The sequence below is a fragment of the Strix aluco genome, chromosome 20 (assembly GCF_031877795.1).
Source record: "Strix aluco isolate bStrAlu1 chromosome 20, bStrAlu1.hap1, whole genome shotgun sequence".
NCBI classification, from domain to species: domain Eukaryota; kingdom Metazoa; phylum Chordata; class Aves; order Strigiformes; family Strigidae; genus Strix; species Strix aluco.
In genome coordinates, this window is record NC_133950.1 from 14,572,663 (window position 1) to 14,598,200 (window position 25,538).

General features: G+C 41.5%; 1 protein-coding gene and 1 long non-coding RNA gene across 22 annotated transcripts in view; one reads left to right on the forward strand and one right to left on the reverse strand.

Annotated features, from left to right (window-relative positions):
• Positions 1 to 25,538, reverse strand: part of STRBP (spermatid perinuclear RNA binding protein) — a 72,029-nt gene that overhangs the window by 3,498 nt on the left and 42,993 nt on the right. For 6 of the 21 annotated variants that reach the window (XM_074846576.1, XM_074846581.1, XM_074846578.1 and 3 more), the window contains 10 exons: positions 24,931 to 25,042; positions 24,218 to 24,315; positions 23,679 to 23,790; positions 22,944 to 23,069; positions 21,883 to 22,082; positions 19,406 to 19,564; positions 17,130 to 17,264; positions 16,101 to 16,241; positions 15,360 to 15,483; positions 13,175 to 13,219 (listed from right to left, as the gene is read on the reverse strand). In XM_074846576.1, coding sequence (XP_074702677.1) covers positions 13,175 to 13,219; positions 15,360 to 15,483; positions 16,101 to 16,241; positions 17,130 to 17,264; positions 19,406 to 19,564; positions 21,883 to 22,082; positions 22,944 to 23,069; positions 23,679 to 23,790; positions 24,218 to 24,315; positions 24,931 to 25,042 — 1,252 coding nt within the window. The other 15 variants (XM_074846582.1, XM_074846592.1, XM_074846593.1 and 12 more) reach the window with 11 other exon arrangements.
• LOC141932672 (uncharacterized) lies at positions 2,098 to 10,817 on the forward strand. Its single transcript, XR_012625880.1, has 3 exons — positions 2,098 to 2,154; positions 9,790 to 9,887; positions 10,590 to 10,817. It is a non-coding gene; the product is annotated as an uncharacterized LOC141932672 (long non-coding RNA).

The following is a 25,538-nucleotide window of genomic DNA, read 5'->3' on the forward strand; positions in this document are numbered from 1 at the left end:
GCCTCAGTCCATTTTACCAGGACCAGACGCGTTCAGCAAGCGTGTGTGTGTGTGTGTTCAAGGAGAAGCTGTGCTACACCTCGCGAACTGCAAAGCAGTATAAGGCACCCGGAGCTTCTAGATCCAGGTAAGAGGCAGGAATGAGGCTTAAGTCCACATGCTATTTTGGAATTAAAAATTAATTGCAACTCTTACTCACTCCAACTCCACTGTACCAATGAAGGAAGGATAGTCAATTACATTCAATTAATGCCTTTTAGAATTAGTGTAATTTGTTCTAGTAGAGATAACAGTCCAGATGTTTTTGCAAATATGCACTTCTGGCTAGCTATAAAACATTTTGATGCTGTTTACTTACACAGCATAGAGGAGGCCGTACCTTTAATTATCTTATTGCCACAAACCTTTGAAGTTGGAAATCAATCTCAATCTGTGGTTAAAATTTTTATATGCTCTTTAAATTCTTGAAATTCTTGTTTATCAATGGATTCTTAATTAAACATGGAAGAGAACTCTCCCACTGAGAAGGCTTCAGTCTTTGCAAGAGTTTCTGTAGACTAGGCTTGATGGACTCTTTTAAAGTACACTTAACTATTAAACTACCTGTGGTACAGTATATATGACCTTAGACTGTACAGAGTTAAGGCACCAAATACAAGATAAAACAACATTCAAAATCAGAAATTTGCTTTAGAACTGCACAGCTCCACATACCGCTCTTGGACACTCGGCTCCTCTTAAACATCAAGGTAACCATGTGGTCTGGATGTTTCATGCAGCCACAGGAATTGGAGAAAAAACACCACTTCACTGAATTTAAATCTTACACTATGATGAACTTTTCTCTTACAAAACTCATAGAGCTACTTTTAAGTAAGGCATTGCATTGCCTACACAGTATCAGACAGGCCTAGCAAAAAACCACCCTTCCTCCTAGAAGACCTCAGACCAGAGGAACTGGCATATGTGTCCTACTCATACTTTTGTATTATCATCTCAGACATCAGTTACAAACAACTGAATCGGTCCCATTTCTGTGAGCAGAATGGGAAAAAGGAAGATGTTTCAGAAGCACTAGAAAACCTGGACATAAACAGGTATGGATTTAGATGACACAGATAAAGCTAAGGAGACATAACTTCTGGGGTTAAGTAATAAAACAGCTTTGATGACAATTATCAAATGCTTAGTTACTAGCTTAAGTGGTTAATGTTCTAAAGAAAGTACGGGTGAGAACTGCTGCTGCAATCCATAGGCATAGGACTTCAGTGCTGAGTTTCTCCAGTGAATTGCTCTAGAATGACTATAACAGAATTTCTACTTTACAGTAAGGATCAGATTCACAGCAAACTAGATGTGCTAAAACAAGAATGAAACCAATGAGCTGTTAGACAAGCTGTCTCATATGCTATAGATAACGGATGCAACTACACTATCCCTTTGCTGTGCTTTAAACAAGTCAGTAAAGTATCTCATTTTTCAATAGATTTATTCAGCAGGAAGCCCGAGAGAGTCTGTGTCCTGAACATTCAAGCTGAGTTACTGTTTCTTAAGACAGTACAACCGTTCTTAACAGAACTCCTCAGTGAGTCCAGCGGACAGCTCATTTTCATTCTTTTAATGCCAGAGAGGAGAGGTCTCAGCTTCACGACTGAGAACAACAATCTGACCTTCATATTTACATATCTCATCACGTACTAGAAGAATCCACCGCAGCAGAGTTCTTGTGCTGTTTCCCAGAGCTACCGGAAATAGTAGCTGTTTTTGTAAGCTGCTTCTGTGACTTGGAACTCCTCTGAAGCTGGGACATATTTTTCCCTTGATTAAGTAACAGGCAGCTGTCTACAGAGAATTTAGCTAAAGGCAAGAAGTTCTGATACCGAATGATTGTATCTTAGTCTACCAAGCAAAGGAGGAGAGGGAAGCTTACAATTTTGTCTGAGTAAAGACTGAAATACTGTATTGTCTGCTTGCTCTTCATTTATACAGTTCTGGAGAGATGTTCAGGAATCCCGGGTCTAGACTGTGATGGTCTGCGGGCTCTCAGAAGTACAGATGCTGAATTACAAATGAAGCAGGGGACGGTGTTTCTTTCAGGGGATCAGGGACTGCCAGGCTCACTCCAGGGACATTGCTGGCACTGGATCAGGGATGGTATGTTAAAGCTGCTCACATTTATTGCTATCTTGGGAGTTTTAGAAGAAATGCCAAGAGATTGCTGTCCCATAGTTGAACGGCCAACAGAGAGGAGATTTTTTTCCTTAGACCACTTGAAAAAATCTTCGTATCACTCTCCCCTCATTTTCTACTTCCTAATAACACAAGGAACTTGTGGTCAGGGAAATTTTTCTCAATAGTTCAATGAAAGCAAAAAGCCTCAAATAATTTTAGATTTGTGCACTTTCCCCAATTAAGTTCTTTCAGTGGTTAGCAGGCATAGTCTTTTATTGAGTAAGACACACATTAAGTCTTTTTTCCTACCAGAAGGCAAGTGTTCTCAAAGAAAGAATCCTAGTCTCCCGAGATCAGAGATACCAGAGTAGTTTTCACAGATCTTTGTAAATGAGTAGAAATAGTCCCTTGGCACATGAATAAGTTGAAATATTTGTAGAAAAACTTGTTTCTATGAAGGTCTTCATAGGCTGATTAAAAGTTTTTTAGAATCTAGAAACTTGTATGTAACAATTCCATAATTTGAGAGAATCAGTTACTTACTGGGATGCTAGAAGGGGATCAGAAAAGGCAGGGAAGGAGGACAGAAGCAAAGGTATTTAACTGCAGTGAAAGTCACGGCAGTGGGTTTACAGCACATTAAGTGGGAGCCATGACAATTGCTGAATCATCTAATTAGCTCACATTGGCTACATGACAGCAAATTAGACAGATTAGGAACCACCTACCCAGGCACTAAATTGCCTTTGTGAGGGTTGGATTGTGCACTGTGTCCAACAGAAATTGCTTGGGCAAAGAGGCCGCGTGTTACACATTCCTGTCACGAGTATGGGCTGGCCTCCCTCCATCCAGCTGGCACACTGCCCAGGAAGAAGGTGACCATGTTCCAGGGCCTGAACGTGTGCTTCAGGAGGACAGCAAGCGCTGGCGGAGGGAGGACGTGATGGCAGGAGGCATCACGTACCATCCTTTCAGCTAGCCAAGCCCGCCAGCCAATTAAAGCTGCCTCTAGCTAGAACATGCCTGCAGAAATCTCATATGGCTGGCAAAGTGAGATTGAAGCCCTGCTTTGTTAAATACCTTATTTCTTCAAAATTCACAGTTGCGTATCTGGGAAAATGACAAGCATTCCAGCTGCCACTTGCCTCTCAGGAGGAAGAATGCGGAGGTATGGTGAGCAGTACACAGTACTTAAGGGTTTCCAGCTGTAGAGACTGCTGTTTAAAACTTCAGTTCTTTGACCATTGCAGCTGGTGGAATGGAGGTGCCAACTCCTTGCAGAGCTGTGTGCTTTTGGAGAGAAGCTTCCAGCTGATTTATATCATAGGTGTGATAACACCAGGCATCTCCTGAAGTCATGCACTGACAAATTGCTAAACAATACTTCTGCCTGGCTTTCACCTATTTCAAAACAAAGGAAAACACTGCTCCTAGAATACATGACCTCACAGCAAGGTCGTATCAATGCTGTGCTTAACAGCAGTGCTACAACTGTGGAAGGACTCAACTGGGATGAAATTCTCTGAAGGGCAGATGGGCCAGAGAGAACCGCTGTCCTGCACGGGCCCTTCAGTCACACCACAGCAGGCTGGTTCTACACACATTTCTCCCTCAGGTGGCCCCATGAAACCCAAACTGGTAGAAAGGCACTTGCCTGATATGGGTTTGTAGGCAAGTGCAGCTAACAGCAAACAAAGGCTGTTGTGACAGTGGAACGGTCTATATTTTAATCTCCCCCTTCTGCAAATAGCCTCATTTTCCTCAGCATTAACACAGCAGACTGCTGAAGCTCACAGTTGTTCCTCCAAAGTCAACGGTAATGCCATTCACCTCCAGTGCAGATAACACATTAAACAGGTCCATTCTGTATTGTAAAGCTCTGGCTTCTTGTCATCCTTTGAGTGCCAGACACCATCTCCCAAAATACACACTATCATCTGGTTAGCTAAAACTAGAGTTAAGGTGGGTAGCGTTCAGGCACAGACTTTCCCTGGTGTCCTATTTATATATGCACTAATTGAAAGGAACTTTTCCAGAATTCTTTCCCATGGACCAGAAATTCAAACATTTCTGCTTCGCTGAAAAGGTACTACAGAATAGGCAATGGTACTAGCAGCTGCACAAAGCGTATGGAACCAGGTTTATATATTTGGCTGTTGGGTACATCCAGAACTACAAAGCTCAGTAGCTGTAAACCAGACCTCTGGTCTCACAGAAAAGGCACTTTAGACCATGCTCCTGTGAGGAGGCTTTTAAAAGGAAACCTGCAAGTATTATGCAAAAGAAAGGAGTTTCTAGTTCTGCCTTAGCAAAACAGTGCTTGTCACAATGTTGATCAAGCAGATGTTACCCAAATTACTCATCAGATAATAGCCTGGTATTTCAGTTAGGCTAAAACCTACTGTTAGAATTTAACTGCTCTCTCCAGTGCCAATATGTTAGGCACTTACAGAGCCTACATCCATCACACTTCAGTACAGGGGAATGTTTTGCTCAAGTACCACTGTCACTGAGGTTCCTAAACAATCTTACACCTTAGGATCTTACCACTGACTCCAAGTGGCTGCAAAACCCAGGCTTTAGGAGTCTTAAGCACACTGTGTGTTTCGCACGTCAGGGAATGGCGTCTCTCCTACTCAGAAGGCCAGGGGACAAAGTTCAGACGTAAGCACTTGCATTACAAACAAAACCTATTAGAGAAATTTAGTATCTTTTCAGTGAAAAGAGAAGATCCAACAAAGTGAGAATGTAAAAAAAGCAGAATAGAATACTTAGGATTGTAAGAGTTAAAAGGGTAATGACAGAAAAATATGGAAATTCACAGTCAAAGCACTTCTGATGGAAACCAATACAAATGGATTGAGCTGCCAAGTACAGGCCACAAAGAAACAGATCAAATAAGAGTCAGCAAGACATTTTATTAATCAGTCCTTGAACTGGACAGTGCTTGTCAGACTGACATCAGTTAAGCCTAGGAAAGGAATACTCAAGAGAAGTTCATTATAATGCACCTTAACATTGCCTTGACACATATAAAATACTGTCTTCCGAAGGAGCGGAGCAGCCTGCTGCTCCACTATCAGGACTGCTTAGCCTGACGGGCTGAAAGAATGCATTGAATTTTAAGTGAGCTTCAGACCAAGCCCCAAGTTTGCACCTTGAAGATAACAGCAGATGAAAATCTGCACCACCGAAGGGGAAGAACATTCTGATGGCTCATCAATTGCACCTGCAAATGTAATCAAATGGTTATGTGCTTTCATGGGCAAGTCACCAGTACAGTCCCTGAAGGCCATTTCCCCCGGTGCAATCCACAGACCACTGGCAAGGTCAGGCCTCTGCCCACAGCAGCGAAGCTAACAATATTGAACAGCTATTTTTCTACATCAGCCTATGAATTCTAACCAGACATATCCTGAGTTATGGACAACCTACACATGCAGTTATTTACTAAATGGATGTTTTCAATATTGAAATGAAATAGTTTATTTTTGCTGTTATATTTTGATGCAAAACAACAAGCTTTGAGCCTGATACGCTACTACATATTCCATACCAAGTGTTTTCCTGTTTTACATGAGTATAAACTGTGATCAGTCAGGGGTTTTTTTATGCTTTCATCTCTGAATTGAGACCCTAAAATGCTAACACAACATCAACTCCCTTTTGCCTTTTTTTTTTTTTTTTTTTTGTTACCATTTTTATATAAAAAAAGTTGTTTCCAGCAACTTCAAGTACGGCAAGTACTGCGGTTGTGCAGTACTGTACTATGCAACTTTGCATAACGCAAGGTTATATAAAGGCAAATTAAAAAAAACCCTAGTATTTTAAAACTACACATATCATGTGCACCATATAGGTCATAATCCAAAACCATTTTAATCCAAGTAAAATATTTGTTAAAACATTTACTACAGAACTAAAAAGAATTAGTTATGGATGGCTGTATCCTAATTTCTAGCTTTAGAAAACCACAGCTAAGCAAATTATTCATGCAGAGTTAAATCACTGCCTGCCTGCCTGCCTTCCTCTCCTCCCACTGCACCCGCAGGAGGAAAGCAAACCTGGCTGCTTTGTGAATTAATTGGGCCTAGTGTAATTTGATCTCTGCAGATTTTAACTGTAATATCATCAACGTCTGTCTTTTTTCATTTGGAGCTTAGCTTTCATAGTTTAGGGAAATAATTTCTCTCTATATTAGTTAGATAATATCACACATTCCACTTCTCATTTCTAGTCCACATACCTATAACCATGTTATGGCTTTCAGTGCAGGCCATGGCCGTGGCTTTGGTACCTACCCAAATGTTTTCCACAGGTATGCAAGGAGTGCAGTGCCTGACACACAGCAGTATCAGTACAGCTTTTTATGCTACACAAGAGAAAAATATTTGAAGGAGAACAGTCTGTTGATAAAACCAAACAATTTCTTAAAAGTGTTAAGTAATATTTTCTTTTTTAACTGAAACTAGAGTTTTTGAAGTGGCCTTGAAAAATACAAAGTTGGAGTTCAGACCTATGTATTACCTGTTTAAATATTTAGTTAAACAAGACATAATAAAAACGTGCCATATACAAGATTGTCACAGGTATATGAGATTTTTAGAAAAAAAGCAATAAAAATATTCTTTAAGCTGAAAATAAAATCTCTTACCTTTTATATCACGATCTCAGCTTACAGTCACTACATTTCTGCTTATTTTATACAAGTGCATATGGCTATGAAGGTCCGGAGAGAATGAGAATAAAGTGGTATTAACCTGCTGAAAACTGCTTAAGAGACTTAAGCTGCAACATATAGATGTTCCAATACCATTTAAAAAAACATTCACCTTTCAGTTATTGCTGATTGCTGATGCACAATCTCAAAATACCAACGTACAAATATTTAAGAGGAAAAAAACTCAGCAAATTTAGAGCAGCAATGTTTTTTGAACTGAATTTTTACCAAATACTATTTTTCCTATCATTTGGTGATGATTTTAAGAGACACAAAAGCAATCCATTGAAAGTCAAGTTCAGGCCTACCCTTTTTGTGCCTCATATTAATGATGTGGGGAAGAGAGAGAGAGAAAGAATATATCATTTAGTTAGATTTTGGAAAAAATATATATTCTGTTTTTTTCTTCTGCCTTTTTGCTACATTTCATGTCTGCTGACATGTACAATGGTACAGAGCACTACTGCTTCAAGAGTGACCATTGCAAGTCTTTGTAGCAATTTTTATAGGAAACATGCAAATACAGTCATAGTATTAAAATTCTGAAGTACTTAAATAGTGAAAGTAAACGCAGGATTCACTGCTTAAAGCAGGCACTCTGCTCGGGTTTGTTTCTTGTTTTGGTGTTTGGTTTTTTTCCCCCCCTACACACCAGTCTTTCCCTTCTAGTGTAAAGAAATAACCAGAAGTATTTACACATCTATTGCTGTGTACCCAAAGAAAGGACTGTGGCTTGGAGTAAGTATTGCTTTTCATTAAATGGAACAAAGTTCAAGAAGTGAGAAAAACACTTTAAAAAAAAAAAAAAAAAGGAAAAAAGCTCAGATTCCATGTCTGAAGTTGAGAAACCTCAAAACGAGCCACGTTTGTTCTTGCTTTTAAGACATGTACAAAATGCCATTTCGAGCCAGACAACCTGATGGTTCTAGAAGTCAGAGAAGAAATCTTGAGGGCCCAAGTGAATAATAAAAGGTGCGATGCTGAGAGGCTGGCAATAGGGACTGTCAATGAAAAAACCACCTACAGTGGGAAAAGAGCAGAGAAGCAAAAACTTCATGTTAATGTCAGAGAGACTGGCTGAAGCTAAAGCTCCATTTAAATTTCTCTGCTCTTTCAGCTGCAAGTGGAATTTTCATTGTAAAATGGGCACTTTTAATTCTTTGAAGGTATTGAAACATCTAACACTTCCAAGGTTACCACTTTCTAAACAAAGAACTGACAGCTCATTCATATTTTCAGTAAAGCAGAGAAATGTAAAATATGCAGCAAGGGGGCAAGTTTACAATGTGGTTAGTAACTCCCAACAAATGACAAAAAATAAAAAATGACTTCTATAAATCATCTGAAATGACTGCCATCATGTTGGAAAAGAGCATAGCGCCCTCCTTGTTTTTGAAATAAGAACAAGTTATTTGGCTTACAAATGTTCATCGTATAGAATTGGTTCAGAGAATATTTTGTTTAAAATTTTACAAAGCTGGGGATTCAAAAAAAGAAAAAGAAACTACAAACAGTTGCCAATCAGGGGAACTCCAAAAGAGGGGAGGAAAAAAAAAAAGTGTGCAGAGGAAAGATTCCTTTAATGAATATTTGATTAACAAAAATGGGCTCTTATCAGCCATGCTTTTTCTGCTCCGTGATGGCTTCCTTTCATCCATAGGCCAGCAAATATATCGGTGATTTGTGAGCACCACTCAATTTGACTACAACCCCGAGACCCTGCTCTTTATTTCAACACTAACGCGTGGATGACAACAGCAGGCTCACCACTCCTTGTCAATAGATCTACATTTTTTATTAAAGTACCACCAACACCAAAAGCGAGAGCTACAGCAGAAGAAAAACCATTTAAGATATAAACACATTCCTAAGCACAAATACTTAGCTTAAGAATAACAGCTGCAGTTAATTCCAAGAAAAGCAGCTTGTTATATAAGCCACCCCTTATTAAGCTTTTCTAATATTTCTTTCCCTATAACGGGGGGCGTAGGGGAGGAGGAATTTTACATTGCTTTAAGCACTGTTCTTACACCCTCTTCAGATAAAAAGCTCCCCCCACCTGAGCAGCAGAGTCTGTTAGAGAACAGAGTGGATGAGGGCAATCTTTACAAGAGCATGAACTAAAGCAAACCTACCGAAAAGCAACGGGTGAGGTCTGAGTAGAGAAGTGCAACCAACAACGCTGCTTATTTTGTGGGGTGATACCTTAATAAAGACTACTCAAATCCCTCGTTAGAGCCCACAGCAGTTTTTATGCCGAAGTCTACAACGCATGGAGACAGTGTGGAGCTGGGGCCTGTCCTGGAATTCCAGACAGGGGCACGCACCCACTCCTTCTCGGAAAGAGGATTCTTTCGGTTTGAGCACCAACTCTTAGAAAAAAGTACTGGCCTATGGCTGAAGTGTGTCACTTTCCACAGCAGCACTCAACAAGAACTGGGACAATTAAATAGCAAGTTTTCATGGGGACCTTGTTGCTGCTTTAGATTCTTATAAATGTAAGGGGGAAAAGGAGAACCCTTTGTTTTAATACAAGATTGACAACTAAAATGCTTTCTGTAGAAATGGTGGATGGAAAATCAAGGGTGGGCAGACAATCTTAAAAGTGAAGAAGGCCACAAGAACAAGTGCATTTTTTTTTTCTTTTTTTCTTTCTTTTTTTTTTTTTTGGTAAAAACAGAAAAGAAAGGAAAACAAGCAGCTTTTGAGCTCTAAAGAACCTGATTGTAACATTATTGTTGTCCTTTCTCTGGGCAATACGGACTTAACTGTGTATCCCTGTAATTACATAATGAGTCCTGTGGGAACTTCCTCTGTTTAATACTTATTTCACAGAATGCAACCTAATACAGAGAGACAGTCTAAGATTAATTCCCTTTGTTTTGTCTGTTTTTCAGTATTCTGTGTGCAAGTGAAAAGCCTTCTTGGATAATTAAGACTGTGTCTACAATCACAGTTACAGTATGCTGATCTTAAAGATTATAAGGAAACTCAGGTACTGATGCTTAACTATAAAAAATAAGATAAAACAATATTTTAACCCATAATTTTACTAAGTTTATTACACACCATAATATTTACAAAGTTAAATGTTAACTGTAAAGTTTCTATTGTGTGGGTTGTTTTTTTTTTTTAATTTTTATTTTTTATTTTTTAAAGAACTATGCCCTGCATTTAATAACCCTACCACAAGTACAGGTCATTAACTGAATCTGTGTGACTGCATTAGGAAACAGGCAGTACTCTTGTGTTACAACAAAACAGTTTATTTGTGATCAGTGTTTTATATTCTATACATCCTTCACAAATTTAATTTTACATAATCGGATACTTCATTTAAAACGTAAGATTTAAGCTTCTAGTTCTTCCCTATAACAGAAGGCTGGTATAAGTTATTTGAAAATGAGGTAACATTTCACAGAACATTTTTTTCAAGTTTTAGAGAACTAAATTTGCATTTTGTTAAAATCAAAAAGTAGGAAAAAGATGTTTCTTTACAAATGACTTTGCTCAAGTATGTGTTCAAAGAAAACAGGATAAAAAGGCTTTTTTTCTTCTAACATTCTGTACTGTACTGTGTTGTTCAATCAATAGGAATTAGCTTCTGCCATTTGCTAAAAGAATGAGTAGTGGGGAACAGGATAAGTTGGGAATTTCATAACTGGTAACAGAACCATTCTCTTGGGTAAACCTACAGAGAGAAGAAAGGGAGAGGACTCCAAATAAGTTCAGTGATCCAAGAAAGTCAGGTAAGAGCTTACAGCAGTGTTCTCGTTAACCTCTTCCAGATCAGTCAGTCAATGTGACCTTAGGATGCAGAGTCCCACAAACAGTAACACTTCAACACTTTGCACTATTTCAAACAGATGGTTAGCTTAAAGTTTGCTTTTATTTTTGTCCTGGTGTTTGGTAAAATTAAAGTAAGCAATACTCTCAAAAGCAGAGTGTGTATTCAGACCTGAAGCTCTACTTCATAATCTTTATGATAATTAATCTCTACTACCCCGTTGTATGTTCTGAGTTAATTTCACAGGCCAGTTACAATTGCAGATATCCTGGACAGGCACTGCTGTGCGTAAAAGAGAACTCAAAGGGAAACTGTTCAGCAGTTTTGATAAGCATCCAGGTAGGTCAGCCAAAAATCAAGCACCTACAGTAAATTCTGCATCTGCTTCATTATTCTGCATTTCCTCTCCTGTATTGAAGTGGCAAATCTGGAAAGAGGAGTATCTGCCTGATTTCATAATTATTAGAGAGTTCTTGTGGCCTCGCAAACTTCTGCACAATTAAATGTTTGTTTTTTTAATCTTGCCTATTTAAATTCTAGTATTTAACCTATGTATCCATTTAGAAATCACAAAGCAGCAACAGCAGGTATTCCAGAGCACCAGATGATCAAAGTGAAGTTTCCCAACATGCAACAGCTTACAAAGGCAAAGAGACATGTTTACCTTACAGCCAAAAAGCATTATCCCAGTACTTCGCATCACAATCATAAGACATTAAAAACAGAAACTCTTTATGTGAAAAATGGGGGCATTCAATTCCACAATGCTTTGAAGTCAGTGATATGTCACATATACACAGCTAAGTGATTAAAATCGAGCTCCCAAAATAGGCATCATGAGAAAAAACACAAAACAGAAGGAATGAATGAAAAAAGCAAGAAAAACTGCAAGGGAATTGGTAACAATTGTATCCTTTTCTTCAGCAGGGAAGGGATTCCTCTTTTGTCACTATGTGTCACCGCTTATAAAAATACAAACATGCAGATACCACTCATCTTGGTTATAGTCTGTGACTATTGCTTGAAAAGAACCAAAGGGATTTTTTAAAAACCTGTACTGTGAAGTAAGCCCTAAACTAAGTTTCCTTTCATTTTTGCTTGAGAAAACACGTCGCTGTTCCTTGTGTAATGCAGCACAAAAGACAACACGCAGAGTGTGCTCAATGGGACAGCACTGCTGTCAGCTGTCGTCCTGTCAAACCTCTCGGCCAGGCAGTAGGGCAGGAGGTCTCAAACTAGAGAGATACACTTCAATTTTGAAGGGAGAATTCCACACTGAGTACAGCCCACCGGCCCATTCTCCTTCCCCTTTCCACTGCAGGAGTACAGACTAGGACCAGCTGGCCTTCATCAAGCCAAGTGAACATTTTCAATAAAGCAGCTGCATTCTGCCACTGTTTATAGCTCATACCTCTAAACGAAAGTAATGAAATCAACGTTTCAAAATACTTCTGGCTTCTATAATGCTATCAGGGGAGTTGGTATTGCCCAAGCTATACAAATTTGAGAGAAACAAGTATTACAAATGCTACAAAAACTAGAAAATTAATAGCAAATTGCAGGCTTAGTTTCCTGTATGGAAAACTGCAGGCCCTGAGGTGTACTCAACCTGCCAGTCGAGCAGCAGGCCAGTCCCTGCGAGGTGGGCCTGACTGTGGTGGGCTCGCTTTGTGTGTGCCTGGACATATCACTGACTCCAAACGGCTTTGCTCCCATTGCCACATAAACCTCATTCAAAGTAACCAAAAGGGCCGGTTAGAGGTATGCATTGTTAGTCTAGCATAAAAAAAGCCAGTGGGTAGGGAGAAGCTGAGTTAAGAAAAACCCTTCCGTCATAGCTCTCTGATGATTAGTTTAGTTGACAATCTTCATGAAACCAGTGCTTTGCCAGCCTAACATCACTGTGTTTCTTAGTAAAAAGCATTGTGGCAAATTACCGTGTCCTAGCTTCCTTGCCACCTGAGTGCTAACGGTGTAAGCTACACAGAACCCATTCTGCTTGTCCCAAGCAGCAGTGGTTTAGCCTGGGGGAGGGGTGGGGGGGTGGGGTGTCTATATGCATGTAGACTTCATCGAGTTGATGGCATTAAGAGAGGTTTGTCCACAAGCCACTTAGAGCTGGGGACAAATGTTTCGCCAATGTTACTGTAATGCCATTTGGATAAATACGGGTCAGAGATGCTGAAATAGGCCCTTCGGTAGTCTTTGAATGGAGCACAGATTGGCTGTAAAAAGTAAGAAAACTACTTCGATTCAGTTTCAGTATGAAAGGGAACAGGCAATTAGAACGAGCAGTCCTTCCACAAATCAGGCAAAGCATAGGCAAAAAGCTACTCCAACCAAAAAAGAACCACAAGGTTATGGCATAAAAGTGTTGTTGTTGTCATGGTTTAAGAGCTTTAATCTCTTTGAGTTTCTCCTTGGACTGCCACATTTGGACTGCCACAACAGTTTCTGTATCATTTCTAATTTGTTAATTATTGGGCTATACATACCGTAAGCTGGTGCCGCTGTACTGTACCCATACGGTGCTCCATAGCCTGCAATATAAACACACAGGGGATGGGTTTTGTTTCCTACTGTATCAGAAGACAACAGTGTTTGCACAGCACCGCACAGGCAGGACCCATTCTGGTACGTGAAGCGGGACCCACAGAAAAAACAAACTCACCCTAGTACATATAAATATTGCTAAAACCACAAAAATCCTTCTACGTGGTGGCTTGAAGAACAAGTTACCCAATGACTTCCTTAAGCCTCGGCATCAAAGAGTTAAATTCCATATCTCATTTCCTTAGCATTTTCATTCAGCCGAAGCCCTCAAGCCTGTACTGTCAGACTGTGGAGCTGCTGTGATCCAGTCAGACAGCCCGTATTTGCTTATGCTCTTCCTAAAATACAAATACAGTCTAACGCAGAGAACAAGTCATTTTCCTCCACTTCCACTATAAGGAGGGGAATGCTTGATGCCTGTGGCAGGTATCACATCATCATCAGTAAAGCTCCGGTGAGTTTTGCTTCCTCTGCCATTTCTAACAGAGAAAAAGTTTCACAGAGGACATCTGAATACCTGGGGGCTAACAGAGAGCAGTATCTTTCTGTCCCAAAGAGCTAAGCATAACTCTGGAGCAAGACAAAAAGCAACAGTGGTAACACCAATCTTGGTTACTATATCTCAGTAGTTCATGGAGGCTTTACAGGAGGTTTTTTCTGGTGGGATTGCTAGTGTCCATCACAAAAAGCAAGAGATTTCCGAGAAGAATAGGGGATGAAGAGAAGTAATCTGTGAAGGCCAAGGCCAATAAAAGCTTAACAACTACAGCGACTGGGAAATTAAATTTATTTCTGGATGAAGTAATTCCATGCTGGCAAGAAGCATGCCCCTGGCAGGTTAAAGTGTCTCATAAATGACTCCTCAGGCAGAAAGACACTTCCAAAACCAATGTTAGCAGCCATTAAAAATGAATTATTGGTTTTTAATATTTATAATTACATGAACATACAGGAACAATGAAGACGACGTGCTGTCGACTGTGCCAGGAAGCAAGCCTACCAAACAACAGGGCTATGCTATTAGCGTGTGTGGACTGCTGAAGGGTATAATTAGAGCTCGTGCTGTAATCTGAAAACCTGAGCATGAGGAATGTAAGTTTTCTTTTTTGGAAGCTATTGGATTTACTTTGACTAAGGAATCTCCAGCATCTCATCTTACACATTTGTGGTTCTTATTCCAAGTAAAAACAATGTGTAGATTCCCTTCACACGTCACCTGCAAGCCTCACATGTAGAGAGTCACAAAGAACAATGTACTTTGAAAAGTAAAGTGAATGAGAAAGTGAACATTTTGTTAAAATTTTCCTGTGTTTACATTTTAACACCTTACACTCTATGTGCCTGTCATTTTAAAAATGAAACAACACATCAAAAAACCCTACACTATTTTGTACCAGCCAGCAGTAGCTGCACATTTCAGCGCTTCAAGCTGGAAAAGTTTTGCTTCTGATGGTTGCGAATCTGCCCTGAGGAATCAGCCAGGCAATATCCTGCCTCGTAACTCACCTGCTCTGCATGGCAAGCACCAAGGATAAATGTGAACCAGAACGCCCCTGGATTTTCAAAGACGTTTCTGCTAATCAGAACAATGCAGCAGGGATGATGAATTAACATCTGCCAGAGTATGAACGGAAATTCTTTTATTTTTGTTTTTTGGACACCACAGAAGCTACTAATAGCTGCTGGGCTCACATGTACAATTAACGCAGAAAGTTTCTGGGAGCACAGTAACTCCCAAGCCTGCCAACTTCATCTCAACAAGGGCTTCATGGGAAAGCCACTCCTAAAGGGAGCATGATCCAGGAGGTTCTTAGCTAGGAAGGGAGTTTTGGGAATTGTGCCATGGCAGTGAACTATGAAGAAGACATACAATAAAATAATAAAGGCAGGAAAGCCATTATGCCCATAACCATGTGCTCTGTGCATGCCAAGCTTCACATTGTATACTCATAAAAAACAGGTACTGCCAGTTTTTCAGCTCTTTGATTTATTTAAAGCCCCATGAATTCTCCCTTCTGCTTCATCTCAGATGATTAAAGCTGAAGAAATCACTTGCCTAGGTGACTGACACACATGGAAAAGAACACCCCAGCAGACAGAAATTAAATTACTGGCGTCGTGCCTTACCTGGTGTTATGTATCCGGTAGCAGCAGCTGCCCCGACAAATGCCCCTCGTGTTAAAGCACCTCGTCCTCTGCCTCGAACAGCCTGGACTGCTGCAGAAACAGCTGTATTGACAACCCCTTTAGTCTGCCCAGAGTAATAAAAAATAGCAGTTCAGAAAGTGAAAGCATTGCTGGAAATACAAGGCCATCTGCATTAAATCACCACCTTTTAAAAATCTCCTTAAACGTGCTTGATGCGCCTTGTTAAAGGCAGAATACAGACTGGAGAGGTGCTGCCCTGAGGAATCGGACTGACCGAGACCGAGCGAGTGCCTTGCCCGGTCAGCGGCTGCGGCGCAGAGCAGCGCACACAGGGTCCAGCCCCTGCTCGGAGCGGGCAGTCGGCGGGGTCAGACTGCGCTGGTTACCTCAGCTTCGGTCGCGTGGGCATGAACGAACGCTGGGGGCTTCTGACCCCTTCTCTGCTCTCCCCACTGGCCGAACTACTGACCTTACCATGTCTTTCCCAGCTAATCAGCACCTCTCTCTGTGCCTCCTTTTCTACTGTATTTCCCAGAATATGGTCCCAACTATCAGATTACATTGTTATATTACAATATCATAAAAGAATAAAAATCGAAACCTTACATGTGTGCATAAAACAAGAGACTGAAATCAGTCGCTTCCTGTAGAAGTTCCTGTATCATAAAATAACCCAGAGCTGTGACAACAGTGGTTCATAAAGCAAATAACAATTCTTACCTGAGGAAGTATCTTCTTTTTCTTGTTGTTTGCTGCATTAGGCCCGGAAAACAGTTTTTCAAGCGCCGCTAATGCAGCACTTGCTTTTGCTACTTTCTTATTTGGGCCTGCACCTCTGAACTTCTGCCCATCTACTTCTACCTGAAAATTGAGACATGAGTTTATACCTAGTATTTATCCTCGGAATACCGTGCTGCACCCACTTGTCATGATGTGCCATCCATAAAGAACTTCAGTAGTAAAATCCCCAGTGTTTTATGTGACATTTCTATTGTTTCTAGATTTTGAAGCTGGTAATACATATGTGATCCCGTGAACCATTACACTGCAGATATTAGGAATCTGGGATCTACAGGGGCAATTCAAAGAGGACCAGTGTATCTCTTTGACACTGAATTTAGCCAATATGCCTGAGCTCCTCAACACACAAATGATACCGCTAGGAACAGGGGTTTAGGAATCATTTGAGGTTCCCCTCATCTTTATCAGTGCGTTCTCTACCAACATCTTTGCCTGTGCTATACACACACTGTTTAACTGGGATGCTCCCTCGTACACTTAGAGCCCAGTGCTACTTCAGAGATAGCACAAGTAGATGAAGAAATCAAATGAGTTCACCCTCTGCTACAGTCATTCCAGATACCCCTGGGAAGCTGGCAGTAGGAGATTCAAGTCAGGTCACTGACATGGGGTTACCAAGTATGTTTGCAAAATTCGAGATCAGAGATTTCTGTCAAGCTGTGGATGATCTTCTTCCCTCCTCTTCCTCCTCATGTCAAGACATGATGGAGTTTGGGGCTGTCAGTTTTAACTCTCATTGCATTTTCCTAAAGCATAAAAGATATTCCTTTCCCCAGTCTAATCATCACAGCAGCATAAGAGACACAAAAACCTGAAAACATCACCACTATGGATGTGTACTGCAAAAAGCAAAATACAAAAAATCTCAACTGTAGCAGCAAGCAACTCCAGAGACTGAAGCACTGTTAGCAAAACCACCTACCAATGCTGTAAGTCTGCTTCACTCACCTCCATCACGAAGCGCTTGTCGTGGCTTCCACCTGTCTCGGAGATGAGCTCGTACTTCAGACCTCTTCTTTTTTCATTGAGCTCCATCACCGGGTTTTTGCCACTTGCTGTGAGTATAGGACCCTGAGTTCTTACCTAGAGAGACATTTATGGTGCTGCTTTAGAGCCTTTATCTCTTCAAAAGGCAGACAAACATGTTCAGCGCTGTGGCTTACAGTGCCACATGGCCAGCCACGTGGAGACCACCAGCAGCATCACTGCGTCAGGCCTCTGCAATAGCTTGTTCTGGCCCCCACATGGGCCTCGGCAGGCTTCCCTGAACAGACCTGTATCAAAGGTAACACTGCCTTGGCTTCGCTAACACGCTGCGCTAGAACAGCAGATGGAAGGTCTCTGCTCTAAAGAACGGCAGGGGGACAAACAATACTGCAAAAGAAGTCACACCCTCTTTATTTCTGCTGGCGAGAGCTGCTGTCCTCGTGGCCTGGTCTGGTGTCTACACACACTGGCCATTACACCGGCTGCACTTGGGATTCCAACCCTGAGAGTGTCCAAAGCTGAGGCCATGGTGTCAAGTTCCTTGACATCGAAGGCTTTATCACTGAACGGAGAGATCAGCCTTCCCAACCCCGCACACATCTCTGCTGCTCGATCTAATTACGTCCTGGCACTACTGAGCTCTGACTGGAGAAGTCTCATATCCCGGGTCACATGTTTCAGCAAAAATATCTGTAACTGGAAGGCAAGGAAGGTAAAGCTGAGATCTCGGCACACCAGCATATCAGCCTGCGTCAGAGTGCACTCAGCTGCAGATACAAATGACTACTGACTGATCAAAAAGTTGATTAAGGGATCAAACCAATGTCTTCCAAAGCAACTTCTTATTTTGGATAAAGATCAAGAGTCCTAGTACCAGGACCTGCCCTTTGACAGTAAAGTGTCTCAGAAGCATAAACATGGAAACCCAAAGTCACGCAGCCTGGAAAACATCTTCGTCATCTTAAAATATTACCTACTTTTGTGATAAAATTTAGTAAGTTTTAAAGGCAAATTAACAGATGAGTTTGTTGAGTATTAAATACCCCCATTTCCTTTCCCTGAAAATGTCTCAGTGGACTACATACATATGTGAATTGTCTGTGATTATGCACTGTCTGGAAATTAAGTGGCTTCCAACTGAAGAAATTAATGTTTTAACATCTTGGCAAGTATTCGAAGAACAGAACAATTACTTACATTTACAGCACAACCCCCCCATAGTCCTGGAAAAAAGCATCATAATGAAACAAGAAAACGGGGATCTACAACGGTTTATCAGTACAGCCCCCAGAGAGCTTGCTGCAGAGCTATCAGGCAGACAAGCAAATACACAAATTAAAGCTGTTACTCAGTCTTTACACAGGATTCTTCTCTAAGATCCCTGTGGCAGTTACAAACACTGGTCAAAGAAATCAGGAAGCGAAAAGGGTGAAAGGGATGACATCTAAGCATGAGTTTAAAATCTCCTGGTTTCTCAATGATGAAAAGAAACAAATACTATAAATACTTTTAAAAACATAGCCAAATAATGTACTACAGACCCATCACAGCTTGATTCCTGGGGACGTTCAGCCAAAGTTACTAAAGTTACTGGAATTCTGTCCTCTAAGGAACACGCTATTTCCCACAACTTCAGTGAAAAAGCCCAGCATGCTCCTCACAGCACCTGACTTCAGCTGCAAGTGCCAGAGTTAAAGTATATTCTATTGAAACGGGAGCATTTTCAATGCAGCATTTTCTAGCCCATTCAATAGGCACAGAGATACTAGGCTTTACATTTCTTCACATCTCCTAATGAATTTTTATATTTTCATTGGTATTCATGTATATCAGTTTAAAATACTGTCTGTGTAAATACAGATTTTGACAAACCCACTGTTACAAAACAGAAATAGTGAAACGTGCATTACTAGAGCCCAGAGGCACCAAATGAGATGGAGCTGTCCCAGCCCCAAGACCACACAGGAGCTAACAAGGAGGGACAACACCTGTCTCAAAATGCTTACGGTCTTACAAGGACAGGATGGCTACACCACCTTAAACCTGGGGAAAGGAGGCACAAAGATCAGTTACTTGTCCAGGAAAGCCTGTGGCAGATCTTGAGACTGGAAACTGTATCTTAATGCCTCATCCACCACCCTAACTAGAACACCATCCTCTTCTAGAAGAGGAAAAAATCCACAAGAAACCAAAACCCACACATCTCCATCACTTGTACTTTTTCATGCAATACTCACCTCTAGGGTAGCGGAGGTGTCAGCTGTGGAATTTCCAGTATTATTGCTTGAGATTGAAGACATTGTTTCATTTTTACCTTCAGTATCTGATTTTTCATCAGAACTCATACACTCCACATCTGCATCAAAACCAGTTGGATACCCCATCGCTTGTAAAACCTGCAACAAAGGCACATGAAATGAACTGTAAAACAGGTAGCACTATGGAAACAAACCCATAGCTGATCACAACACAAAAGAGTGTCCACCATACACTTAGTAACGGCAGACTGCTTAGAAATATGTTTTCTCCTGTGTTGAAATGGAGAAAACCACAATAGCAATGGGGAAAACATTCCAGGTTTCTCAAAGTGGAATCAACACAAACAAAATTTTAGTCTCAAAGACAGCAATTACTCATGAGCATCATTCATCATCTTGAGAATTCTTTGTAAGGTAATAGATTAAAATTCAGAAGTGCATCTACTCCGTGACACTGTTTAACAGTACGATAAGGAGATCGTTTTGCACACCATTTCCCCCCTCTCTCTGTGTGTATGGACAGATCAAGAGATTGACTGTAGGGCAAACAAGACAAACAGTCTTATGAGAATTAAAGCATTGTACTTCTACAAAATGGTACTTCTGGAGTTTCCTAGGAAACCGCAGGCGACAGCCAGTAGGCACCCACTGGTATACAAAACGTGTCCCTGAAGCTGGAGGACTGAATCACCTCCCTTGCTTGCATCTTTCAGCAACACCAGAGGGTAGATGCTTCCAAAGCAAGTGTACAGGGAGCAAATTCCTGACCCGAGACGCGAGGTGAAGGAATGCCTGGCTAGTGGAGTAACAAACTGCCTGCCTGCAGCCAGCCTGCCTCTTTGCGAACCACGGCACAACCTCCAAGCTTTCTCCATGCCGCTTACAGCCAGCAGTGTCCAGCAAATGAAATTTTACTGATTAAGGTGCTGTTCATCAGCTCCTTCAAAACCATCCTCCACTAGCAAGGCCAGCCTCTCCTTTAACCAGCTACTAACCCAGTTGTATGAAGGTGCCAGGCACAGGCCCAAAAGAATCTGAAAAGAACCTGAAGCTCCACTAAAAATTTAGTCCCAAAACCAAAGTTTACAAAAATCACTACGTTCCAACACTGAATTGAGAACTGCAGGGGTAACTCCAGGCTCAGCTCCCACACAATCATGGTATATTTGGCTGCATTTTCAGGGCTTCTAAATTTTAAAAAGGTCAGATCTAGAAACTGAAACGGTCACATTGTTCCCTCTTACTAGTCTGGGAAAGCAGGGCCTGAATCTGCTAGGGAAAAAAAAAAAAAAAAAGAAAAAAAAAGCTGGTCTCTACCACACCACCCATTTCCTCTTGGCTCGAATCATGGATGTTTTGAAGCATTGCCCAGGATTTGTATATGTGTAAATTTAGAGAAAACAGAGCTGGGTAGGCACCAGCACAGATCTGGCTGACGCAGAGAGGTTCAAGGGCAGAGAAGTCACTGCAGGGAGGGAGGCAAAATAAAAGAATGAGGCAGAAGTCTGGAAGGACACACACACACACACACACACACAGAGCTGCTTTTCCTGGAGGAACAACACATTCCCTCAGATACTTCTGGACACTTTGAACTTGAAAGCACATGGGACAATGGGATTTTCAAAACTGAAATCAAAGGAAAGCAGAAAGTTGCCAGATGAAGCTTCTAAAAAGGAAATTCTTGTTCAAAACAAAACGAAGCACAGAAGGACAGATGGGCTTGTTCCTATCATAAGTGCAGTCCTATTATAAAGGTTCTCTTCTGTATCGATTGCCTGTAGGAAACTTTTGTTTCTTCCCAGAAAGCCAGTGGCTCGGCCTGCTCTAGCGGGCTGCACTGTCCCCACGCAGCCCAACAAGGCTGTTCTGTTGGGTGTTCCAGGCTATTGCTGCTCTACAGACCGAAGCTCTGGCACACAGAGCGCCTACAGGAAGCAACTGTGGGTTGACGAGTACCTGAATGACACTGATCTCTTCTTGAACTGCCTGGAGACCAGTCATTTACGTACATCATATACCCTGGTGCGCAGAGGTGCTCTTCAGACGCTGAAGACAGGAAACAACTCTGTGTTTCCAGGAGCTCCCAACCCAGGAATAGACACAGAGAAGGAAGGGCAGAAGGAGGGGAGCCACCAACATGCCGTTTTCCAACCAGGAGGAGGGAGGAGTAGAACAGAACAAAACCAAACCCCTCCAGTCCAGAACTTAAAACACCACATTCAGCCCATCGTCACATGAACTGACCTGCAGAGCCCTGGGAAGTTCTCCCCTGCCTCCGCTAGTATAAAACCAGCGATACTGAACCGTGCCCAGCTGTGTTTAGAGTACACAGGTAGTAGCTCAGCTTCATCCAAAATTTTTTAATTTTGAGGTTGCATATTACTAGTTCTAACCGTATTTCATACTCTGTGTTCCAAGATCTGGGGTTAGCAGATTACCTCAGGCTGCCTTACCTTCACTGCCACATGGAGCTTGGCTGTTTTCTTAGAAGGTCCTGATGCTTCATACGTCGTACCGTCAACATCTACAGACATTGTGAAGACCGGGGCGTGGACCGGACCAGACTGTGACAGCAGCTTATACTGAAGCCCTGGCCTGATTTGGTTCAGCCTCATCAGAGCATTCATGAGATCTATTGCTTTACTATCTAGTACTAGTACAAGATAGTAGAAGGGGGCATGGAAAAAAAAAATAGGGGGAAAATGAACAAAACAAGATGAACAGAAAGATGAAACAGTTTACATTTCAGTGCCTTCTGTCTGTATAATTAACTCTTATCCCAGCCAAAACCAGGACAAGGAGCAAAACAACCCCTCAGCCTCTCAGAGGTTAAGTCTTTAATAAGCCATTCTACTTTGGGTAATGACTGTAATAACCCATTTTTTTTATACTGTTAACACAGTTCTTTTGCAGATAGCTATATTCTTCCTGGCTACTATAAAGAGTAACAAGTTTTATAGGTAGTGAGGAACCAGATCCAGAACTGGCACCAAAGCAGCACAATGAAAACGGCCCCAGAACTGACCAGATCCCAGCAGGGCTGAGAGACTTCTAGTCTGTGCATATATGCCAGGTCACATTTTGTAGAGGAAACATTTTATTTTTCTTGTGGGAGGTCTTGAGAGACCAACAACTAGCTCAAAAAGGGAAAGAATGTAAAAAGGCAGATACTCACACAGCGAAGTCACTGCAGTGTTTTGAAAAAACCCCAACCCCACAGTACAGGGACATCATCAATAAAATACCACAGCTGCTTGGGCAAGTTAAGTTTTACTGGAACTTGACAGGTAATCCCATTTAAAAATGCAAATCATTCAGTTAATAAACCGTGTCAGGGAAGATTCAGATGCACAGTAAGAGATGTGTTTGACAGTCCAAATGTGGGGTGAGACGCAACATTTTTTGTTCCAAAGACTTTTTCACATGCTATTCCACACCAACACAGAGGAGCTTTTAAACCAGCTCCCACTGCACAATAGATCTTTGAGACAGAATGGAGAAGTGTTGCACTTACTTTTCCTCAGATTACGCTTCATCTTTTTATTTGGATCTTTATCATCCCCGACACTATCTTCAAATGGTCTCTTAAGAGCAGATGAGCCTGTACCTAGGGTATAAATTTCCTTGTAATATGGATGTGCTATTAGAAAAACAAAATTCCACAGCAGGAGTCTGATTAGTCCCACACTGTTCCTTGCATGTTTATAATGAAAAGAACTCGGCCATCAGTCAAAGCTTTCTTACTGCTACACGTAAACCAATGTTAGCTTACTACTCACTGTACTATGCCATGCAAGATGTCTGTTCCCAATATCATGCGTGACACAAGTAGTGTAATTCTGCAGTGTTGGTTTTTATAGTGTGTTCTAGGAAGAATTCTTGAGTAATTCTTATTACGGACACTTGTTATATGCTTTTTGACCAGTCTACAATCTCTCCTTTCCCAGCACAAGAATCATAAACACAAGAATCAAACACTACTTTTACTCTTCAGACCCCACAGGACTTTATGCTTAAAGAAAATCATCAGCTATATTCTAGCTGTAGTGCTCCTCTGTTGCTACTTCTAAAGAACAGAACTTTCAGATTTCTCCTCCAATTAAACATTTTTTTAAAAAAACCCCCACATTTAACACAAAGGAAAGCCTTTACCTTGCATTCACAGCATATAACTTGGAAACTTCACCCATTCTATATTAACCCCTAGTTTACTGCCCAACTAGTGATTTTCGGAGGAAACAATACCTACCTTCTTTGTCAGTTACTGACCAGGAATATTTCTGAAATGACTTATTTGATGGGAGGGGATCCATTTCCAAAACCTTATAGATCTGACCAAAGGCTGATAATCTGAGGGCATGCTATAGGGTGACAGTAGAAACACGAGTTACATCACAGCACTACTTTACGGTCGTCTTAAGTTTCTAAACAAGTTTCTAGACAAAAAACCCCACTTCTTCTATGGGAAGACAGCTTCTACAGCTATCTTCTGTGATCGCTATAGAAAATACTAATGTCTGAAGATTTAAAACTCATTAATTTCTGTAATACAAAGTCCAGGGCTCTGTGCCGTAAGCACTTGAGGTGGGGTGCAGGTGGCACACAGACATCGGGCTGCCTTTTGCAAGGGTTAGATTTCATGCACGTTTAAGTCCTGCACTTGTGAACCATCATTTAATCTTTTGAGGGTAGTGCCCTGGAAGAACTGTCAGGACTGCCATTACAATAAGCTATCCTGAAATCTTCACTGTTACAGTATCTGCCTCCTCAGATGTACGAGTTTTCTACCTGAGCACTGTGCGTAATGGCTTCTTTTTGCTGAACTGTCATGTAGGACAAAGCATCTGTTGGCTCCCGTTCACAGGGGTCATGCAGACCAGGGCCTCCTAGGAGGGAAAGAGGCAGAGGAGATTATTGAGGGTAAACGAGAAGCAACGTGAAAATGGGGCCTGCTGGTTCTCGCAACAGCTAGTCTCAGTCTTCAGCCGAGCGGGAAGTGCCCCTTTCCAGGATGGGATTCAAACACCACACGAAGCAAGTCAGCCCCAAGAATTCACTCCCTTGCAGCAGTGGCCACAGAACTCATCAGGGTTAACACTGCCCACGTGTAATGGCATGAACTAAAAGTGGTAGGTTTAAAAAAACCCCCACAAATAATTTGAATAAATATGTAGATTTTGATGACTCTATAGAAAACAGATGGTCATTAAGTCTTATTTGTTTGCAACCCCTTAATGAGATAGAGGTTAATTTATAAACACACCTCTAACATTCCTCACTAACTTCTACCACATTGGAAGTATTCATTCAAACGGTTACAACCATGCAACTTCCTTTTTTTTTCCCTCCCCTTTTAATTTTAAACAAGAAACCATTAATTGAGCTCCACTGCAGGTTAGGAGTTCAAGGCAGGCATTTTTCATCTAATCACACAGCAACAGCAAAACGTTAAGGCTGTCTGATCGACCCCTTGCGTTCCTGAAGTCAGCTTGGCCCCTTACCGGGAAGCAGAATTCCAGATGCCAAACACTCCATCACTCGTCGCAACGCTTCCCCAGCTCCCAAAGGTCTATTACAAGTACCTATAGATTTTTCACATATAAGCTCGAGTGGCTAGAAGACATTAAATTACGATTAGTATGGACACAAGGGTAACTGTAACGCAGTTAAATATGGAGGGTAGAGGGGGAAGAATATTCATGTCAGCTTACTTCACTTCTAATCCACTACAGATGGCCATCCCAGAGGACAGATCGTGGCACACATATCTGTTCCCTGCTCTGAGCCACCTTTTGAGGAAACCAACTGCTGTCCATTCACTGCCCCGGGAGACTAAAAGGAGAAGCCTTCTAAAGCTGAGTCACATGAACACGCTCTCCTCCCCTCAAAGGGTCACCAGTTCTACATGAGAGACCACACTGACCTACAGTGTTCCTCTCAGGACACGCAGAGCGTGTGGCCCTCCCCAGACCCGCTAACGTGGTGTCCTCTGGTAGGAGCAGCACTGTTGTGGCAGCAAGGTCATTCTGAAAAGCTAAACTTGGAGGCGACAGGTGGGATTCTATTGCAAATCCTTGAGAATACACAAGGCCCACAGCTTTACATCTCT